General features: G+C 47.2%; 1 protein-coding gene across 6 annotated transcripts in view; it reads left to right on the top strand.

Moving 5' to 3' along the window:
• The window catches only part of WBP1L (WW domain binding protein 1 like), a 58,552-nt gene continuing 50,325 nt past the window's right edge, over positions 1 to 8,227 (top strand). For 3 of the 6 annotated variants that reach the window (XM_039390693.1, XM_039390695.1, XM_039390694.1), the window contains exon 1: positions 6,808 to 6,919. In XM_039390693.1, coding sequence (XP_039246627.1) covers positions 6,893 to 6,919 — 27 coding nt within the window. In that variant the 5' untranslated portion in view covers positions 6,808 to 6,892. Of the gene's footprint in view, positions 95 to 6,807; positions 6,920 to 8,227 lie in introns of those variants that run through there. The other 3 variants (XM_027738696.2, XM_027738699.2, XM_027738700.2) reach the window with 3 other exon arrangements.

The raw sequence follows: 8,227 nt of genomic DNA, 5'->3' as shown, positions 1-8,227 counted from the left end.
GGGGGGGATGGCGAGGAGGCTCCGCGCCGCCATGGCCCTGCTGCTGCTCCAGGCCCTGCCTGAGGGGCTGCCCGCCGGCGTGGAGCCCGCCCAGGTAGGGGAGGGGGCCGCCCGGGGGGCTCTGGGGTCGCGTCGTGGCGGGGGGCTGCGTCCCTGGGACGGGGGGCTGCGTCCCTGGGACGGGGGGCGGCTTTGGACGTGGGGGGCTGCGCCGGCCCTTCGGACAGCGGGTCCGGCGGGGCTGACAGGGGGTGCCTGGGGGAAGAGGCTTTTGGGGTCCCGCCTGAGGTTTGGGGAGCGCCGTGGCTTAAGTGAAGCTGTAGGAGATGCAGAGCCCAGAGTTCGGGGGTCCCAGTGTGCCGTGGGGACGGAGAGCGGCTGCAGGGCTCCAGGAGCGGGTGGCAGTGCCGCTCGGAAGGGCTTTGTGCGGCAGGGTGGCTGCAGGACGAGGGAGAAAGGTGTTTGACTGGAGCCCGTGGGAAACGTGTCTGTAGTGAGGGCAGGAGGCTGGAGCTGGCGCGGGCCTGCGGGTGGAGGTGCAGGTGACTTTTGGGGGTAGTGACAGGGAACAAGGTGACCTGTGAGGGGACAGTGCTGAAGGTGGTGTGGGGTGAGCTGCAGGGTGGCAGTGGGGCAGCTGGCCAGAGGACCTGGGTCAGCAGGGAAGTGGGACTTGAGCGGTGCTGCCCAAGACAGGTGAGCTGGTCTTCCCGTGCCAGGAACAGCAGAGGAGATTCCGTGCAAACCTCCTGTGGGCAGGGGGAAGGAAGAGGGATCATGTTTCAGCTGGGATGAGGGGAACTAGGCCTTGTCTTGGTAGTCTCTGACCACCTGCTTACTGCCTTCATTATGTCTGGAAAGGGTTTTAATGAAGTTGATTCTGTCTTTTTCATCTCTTTACTCTGTTTCCTGCCTATGCGGCAATGTTGGTGCTGTTGAGATCTCCAGTGACGGTCTTGAGTCCAGCACTGTAGACGCCTGTAAACCTCTCCCACCTTGGTGTGTGCTCGGTGACACTCGGAGAGGACTGTACTGGGCCTAGCAACCTGTGCACAACCTGGATCTTCTCATTTGTGGAGGCAATATGTCTTTTTCACCTCATGTAGAACGTAGATGGAATATGATGACTTCTGGTTTGACATGGTGTATTCTGTGTAAGATAAAAATTGCAGTTTGCATTTGTTGAAGGTCACAGATGCCGTGGGGTGCATTGTGCTTAATGTCACAGGGGTGCAGACAGACAGTGTCTTTCTGGAAGGAGTCCACTGAAATACTTCCCAATACTTCTGCAGGAGGAGGAGGTGAGAAGTTCATCCAGGACTACAGATGTTATCTCCCTCTTGAATTTTCTTCTTTTCAAGATGCTGAGAGCTGTGTAATTCCCTGTTGGTAGTGCCATCCCAAATCCCCTTCAGGCATATTGTGGCTAAGGCTTGGCTGTAGCTTCCCTAGTGAGCTAGGTGCAGGATTGTGTTGAACTGTGTGTTTTCCATGTTGTCTCAACTGCCTTTAACAGATGGAGGTCCTGGTGCTTGCTCCGTTTCATCTTCAGGCTGAGGCACATAAACTAAAGGTACATCTCGGGTCCATTTTGCTCTCTGGTTCTTGTGGCATTCCAGCTGTGAGCAGTGGTCAGGTGGTGGGATTATCTGTATGGAAGCTGTGAATGTCTTCAACCCTACATGTGCTAATAAAAATGCCATACCTGCTCTGAAGACTGTGCAAGATGCTCCCTGCCTCACACAGCTTCTACATCAGTCAAAGGAATAGGAAGTAGAAAAGGAGGAAAGGAAAAGGAGAAGGGTGTGGAAGCAATCGTACAGCTTGGTTGCTTGTGGAGTAGTTGCATATGTGACTTGTGGATATCCTCTCCAGTCAGTGCACCGGAAATAATCCTAAAATAATAAGTCTTGAGTGGTATAATACATGTGTGTGGGAGAGAAGAGCTTTGGCTGCCTACGTTTTCTTTAAGAGCACTTGGATACGGATGCATCCTTTACTTATTTCCTTTCCACAGTTTGTCTATATAAAACTCTCACAGTTTATTTTAGATCTTAAATGTAGACTCTGTCAAAAGACTGGTATTATCTCACTGCATAGAGTTTGACAGCTGCTCACTCAAAAACAAAAGTGGTAATATAGGATCTTGAAAATAAGCATGTAACAAAACATCATCTGCTTTGGTGTTGCCTTAGAGCCGGGTTTCCTCAGAGCTGATGGGTTTGTAGAGAAGCCCTGCAGAGGGACAGTGTTGGACTTGAAAGATCTCTGCACCAGGAGTTCCCGCATTTCTACTGAAACCCTGACAACATTTGCCTCTTGTCCTCTCCAGTGTTGTTGCTCTTCCTGCCTCTGGTGCCTGCTGTCTACTTCTATCTACCTTGCAGACATCTGCTATGCTCTGCTTGTTTCTGCTTCCAGGGAAGCTTCTGCTTCTTGTTCAGGGTCCGTCCCTCCTCACCTGGAAGAACTGTCCCACAGACTTGGTGGTCTAAGGCTGGGAGGAGCTGCAGGAAATGTGTCCTCTAAATAATTCAGGAGGTGGAGCTGTACTGCCTAGCTGCACTGAACAAACATTCCCGAGAACACACTGTGCTCTGCAGAAGAGTCTGACTTTTCAGGTTAAAATAAGTCCAGGCTGCCCAGGATCGTCAAAGATCTTTCTTTTGACTAAGGTAGATGGAGGAGAAAGGTGATACTTAGCTCATCACTGTCCTGAAACCAAGTTGTTTATCTGTCTACGTGACTATTCACTGCACTTTCATTCGTAATTAGGAGCACAAAGCTCAGTTAACTGGAGTTTCTCAGTAGATTACAAGCAGAATATTGCAGTTATGTAATAAAATCAGGGAAAGTGTCACAGGAAGAAGAGATCTAGCCATGCTCAGTTTTATCTAGCCATAGAAGTATAGCCTTAGCAGCACACCTTAGCTGGTTGTTCCCCTCTGGTTTGAGGGAAAAGGAAATAAGAACTTAATACATTGTAAAATGAACTGGATCAAATTTGTAATGAAAAGCCCCAAACATTAATCATTTTTCTATTGTAGTTTGCCTCTACAGGGCAGAATAAAGGTTATTTGACTGCCTCAACTATCTGTCTGCTTCCCATGCCTGCAGCTTAATTATCACATAGTTTTCTCAACTTTTGTTTTCTTTAAAAACAAGAGATTTAAGTGAATGTTAACTATGTGACAAAGTCTGTGGAATCTGTCTTTCTCTACTAAGGTGGTTTTGAGCCAAAATCTGGCAGAAGCATGCTCGTAAAGACCGATTTCATCCCAAATTAAAGAGTTTGCTTGAAGTGCTGTGACTTGAGGCATGATTCATCATATGTGACAAAGATCCTTGCTTTAAGGAAGAACTGAGCATGACTGTCACTGTGGCTAACACCCCTGTAACACAGAGTTTCTGTCCAAGGCTGTGACCACAGCTCTGATTGCACCAGTTAGAGTTACTACGCTTCATACAATAGGTTGGCAGGATTCCGGCCCTTTCAGAGCATCACTTCAGGTAGTTTGTGAACTGAACAGCAAAGTTTCAATTACTCTCACGGAACAGAGGCTCCTCATCTCTAAATTTAAGGCAACTTTTTTGATTAAGGTAAAGGTAATTAGTTATAACTGCCCTTCAGTCTCTCCTGAAGTGCACCAGGATCCTTCAGGAGGAGAGCTGCTTATATAACCATAGTATCTGTTTTGTCTGCCATGATATCTTTGTGACTCTTGGTTTTTGGCTTGCTAATTTCCACAGTTTTGGCAGGAGGCAGCAGAGATCAAAGTACGTGGTGTACTTGCTCAGAACAGGAACCTCTAAATAACTGTGCAGGCTGGATTAAGGACTGCTCGTTCTGTGATGATTATACCACCGTGAACTCCAGTGTCTCATCTGTACAGCACACCTTCCCAATGATTAAATTTTGTTTGTGAGTTGCCCTCACAATTACACACAATGCTCCTTGCATCTCTGCAGCTGGGCAGCAGAAGAAAGCCTGGTCTGAAAATGTCCAGTGAATCCTGGGGAGGAGTGTGGCAGTTTTCTTCAGCAGAGTCAAGGCAGCTCCGTGACTGGGACCTGTCATTGCCTTTCTGAGGATTTCCCTACCACCCTGCAAATATTAGTTAGCAAAAACATAACACCTCTTTAAGAATAAACTTGGGCAGCTGTTGCGGAGTCGTGCTGTGCTGGAAGGGAACTTGGAAAGTTTCATCTGCCAGCGTTGTTTCGTTGTGGTTGGGGATTTTTCCATCCTCCCAGCCTGCTGAGCCAGGTCAGCCTCATCTGGCTGGTGGGAGCATCCCTGAGCAGTGGCTCTGCCATGTGCAGTGCTGCTGGGCAGTAGGGATCCTGCCCAAAGTGGTGATCCTGCCATCAGTTCCTCTAGTGAGGCAGAGGAATGGATGAGCTTGGTGTTTGGCCACATTTCAACAGCAATTACTCAACCCTGGCTCAAACAGCCATTGAACCCTCTCTTTGATTCCTAAAGGTGCTGCTCCTCTAAGCATCTTCAGCAGTTGCTTTTCTGCAGGCAGAAGTGGAAACTGTGCTCTTTTATATGGCTCTGTCAGCCTGTATTAACCCAGGGTTATGCTGAAGTTCACCTTTGTCTTTCTATGGTATTAGAAAGGCATTAATGTCGGTAATAGTTTGTATTTCTTTATAATGTGAAAACATATGGCCATCCTCTGAGGTAATGGGTGATATATTTAGTAAATGCAAACCGCCTACCTTTTCTTTTTGCTTTTTTTCCCCCCTTAAGTCATATTGGGAGGATTGGCATGATTGAACAGACATTAGCTTGTGGCAAAAAGCTGTTATTGGGCTGGTGATCCTCTGGCCTACTTCTCCATTCAGTGTTGTCTCTGATGTGCCCCGTGGTTGTGGCTGTGCCTATACAAATGTCTCCTTGTCAGGCATGTCCTGCAGTTTCAGTAATGCCGAGCTGCACATGGCCTTTTGTTCTGTCTCCTAACAACGCGTGTATTTGGTACTGGATTTGGGGATGTTCCTCTGAGCTGAGCTGCTCTATTTTACAGGGTACAGGGTAAGAATTTGCCCTTTCCGGTCAGCTGCATAGGAATCTTCTCAGCTTATTAATGCATTTAACCAGTGACTTTGTGGCTCTACACACTCCCGTCTTGCATTTGTTTGAGGGGGGTTCATGAATCCAGGATAACCTGGCAAGCTGCGCTGCTGTTTTTGCAACGTGGGGGAAAGAACTCAGCATGTCAGAGATGTCTCTAGGGCAGGGCTGGTGACAATCTCAGGACGGCCATTAGTCATGGCAGGGCAGAGATACTCATTGCACATTACAGGACAACTTGATTGTGCCAGGTTTTGGTCTGTACTTCCGAGTCAGAAGAAAGGGAACACAGGGGAGGGATGGTACTCCTGTATGAGTTCATGGAGAGATGCTGACAGGGAAGTTGGGTCCCTCCCTCCCTCCCCCTGCTGTCTTATGTGGTTAGAAAGCCCACAGCTAAGAAGAGAGGTTTTGAGATGCCAAAACCTGTGGCAATGGAGCTCTGTGTGGCTGAGCCTGTGAACAGTGCACATAATAAACATGCCTGAAATAACAACTGGCTGGAGAGAACAGGCTTGCTAAGCAGGAATTGCATGCCCTTACCTTGCCTGTTACAAGAAGCATGTTGGTATGGCAGTCACAAATGAAGCTTTTTCTGTGATTTTGCAGATACTATTTGACTGCAAAGGGAGGCTCAAGGTGCTGCAGAGACCTGCTGTTTATCTGCTTGGACAAGGAGGAATTTGATTCTCCTCTAATGATGTGATTATCAGTGAGATCACTGCCCCCAGTATTATTTTTAGATGATGGCTGTGGTCTCTGCAATGGCTTGTGAAACTGTAACAGAGCACTTTCCATGCCGGGGCTTGCTGGGTGCAAAGTGAGGTGATGCTGGCAGGCTGAGACAGCAGGCCAAACCATTTAGTGCCAGTGTGGCCAATGCTGTGCCCTGAACAACACCTGCAAATAGAAAGGAGAGACTTTATTTTGTGTGGAGGCAACTTGTGGTGCTGCTGGTCTGCAGACCTTCTTTGCTGAGCCAGTCTCCATCCACCTGGCATCGCCCGAGGCTGATCCAAAGAAAAGGATGTGAGAACTGGGTTGTGTAGGAGATTTAGATGCAGTTTTCTGACTGTTCCTTCTTCACAAGCACTTTAATGGCAGCATATTTTAAACCAAATCCAACCATTCCCTCCAAGCACGGGAGGCTTGCTATCAAGTGATGGTTTGAGCATGGCAGAAATCCCCAGTGCATCAGGGGACAGAGCTTTTGCCATTTAAAATGCTGCTGGCCTCTTGCTGACAATGGGTGGCAGAGGTGTGTAGGTGGCTATGGCGAGCAGCTACCAGGACTGACAAGCTGCAGGGTGCTGGGTTTAGAAAATAAGGGATAACAGGGACTTTTCTAATAGAGGATCAAGATGTTAGGATTGTGTCTGCAGTCATTAGGACTAGCAGAGGAAAGAATGAACGTCAAGAAAGGAAAGATCTGCCAGCAGTGAAGAAAAGGATTCTCCCTTCTTTAATCTTCTCCATTATTATGAGGTGGAAATTTGTTACTTCTAGTGGTGATGTGGTTTTATGTCATCTCTGGTTTTGGTGTGTGCAAAGCAGTAATAGAAATTTCAGGGGCAGCTCAAGGGTTTGTTTTTTGTTTGGGTTGGGGTTTTTGTGTTTTGGTTTGGGGTTTTTTTGTTTGTTTTGTTCGTTTGTGGGGGTTTATTTTTGAGATCTGGGAGGGAATATGGTCAAAGCAAAAAACTAACCCTATCCTGGCTCTAATTCAGGCCGAGGGAACTTGTCAAGATACTGATTTGCTAAATATACTGGAGTGGGACAGAGAGTGACTTGAGCAGGAAAAGGATTTTATCAATGACAGAAGATAGTTCACAGAAGGAGGTGAGCTTTATGCAGTTATCAGTGTCTGTCTCCCCATTAATTTTGAAGCTACTGGCCAACTTAAACTTAAAATTTGATAGCAAGAGACCTCAAAGATGCCTAATATTTCACCAGAATTCCTGGAAAGAGGTAGGCATAGAGACAGTTTAAAAAAACCCAAACAAACAGGGACTCATCCTTGAGTGAGAAGCTACATTTGCCAGCTTATTAGCCCTGGAAAATTTGTAAGTTCGGTTGACTGACTTGATACATACCCTGGCTTCTTCCAAAGCCTCAGCTGGAGCTCACAGTTTCTGAGCCTGCAAAGTCAGTCAGCCTCGTGGAACAAACTGATTGGAGGGCAGCTTTATGGAGCTCCAGTAGTTACAGAGCTACTTTTGTTTGTCTTCTTGACTCCCACTGTCTGAACAGTAAATTGAAGGGGAAAGGCTTGATAAGCTGTAGAAACAGCTATGAAGAGTGTGTTTTTCCAGGAATCTCACCAGCCATCCTGAGCTTTCCCTGTGTAAAAGGTGTCAAGTGTTCCTTTGGAAGCAGGGAAGACACTGCAGACTGTGCAGGGGCGTTTTTAATGAGTAGAACTGAATGACTCTTTTCTCTTGTGTCCCAGCACACAGATATGACCAGCAGGTCAAGTACTGTTGTCCACAAGAGACTTTTTTTTTTTACTTATTATGGAACCAGAACTCATAATCACTACAGTCTGGGATAATGCTGTCAGTCAAATCAGCAGTGTGATTGTGGCAGCCACAAGAGAGTCCTGCTACAGAAAGAGTGCAAAATATGCAGAAGTCCTCTCCCTTGCCAAGTTCTGTATTCCTCACTCTTTGTAATAAGACTTTTATTTGTTTATAATGTATCAGTGGTTGCTTGATTTTTTTTTTTTTTTTAAAACCTCTTTCTCTATGTGGGATCCTCTTTAAATCCCAGGTGGTGGAGGATTGCCAACAGGAACTGCATGTCTTCTCTGTCCAGAAGATGAGGCCATTCTGTTGCATAAATTATCCACTGTGACAGCCATCCCACTGATTGTGGGCAGAAAATCCGTCCCACGGAGCCTGCTGTAAAAGCACCTTTTAGAGCTGAGCTAAACAAGAATTGGGAGTGACTGGTGTGGAATGAAAGGGTAAAATGGTGGCTGAGGTCAGACTGAGCCAGGAGGTAGGGGAAGGGCTGGAGGAGGTGATGGGCAGAGTACGGGGATGTTGCAGAGATTGAACAAAACCTTTGAAGAAGGCAGTGTCTTCAAGGCCAGGACACTGGGCTGACTTCATCACATCCTGCTCATCAATTGTAACTGTAAAATTA

The sequence above is a fragment of the Pipra filicauda genome, unplaced genomic scaffold (assembly GCF_003945595.2).
Source record: "Pipra filicauda isolate LSUMZ 115617 unplaced genomic scaffold, ASM394559v2 scaffold85_size2586006_pilon, whole genome shotgun sequence".
In the NCBI taxonomy this organism is placed as follows: Eukaryota; Metazoa; Chordata; class Aves; order Passeriformes; family Pipridae; genus Pipra; species Pipra filicauda.
This window is presented reverse-complemented; position numbering and strand designations above follow the sequence as displayed.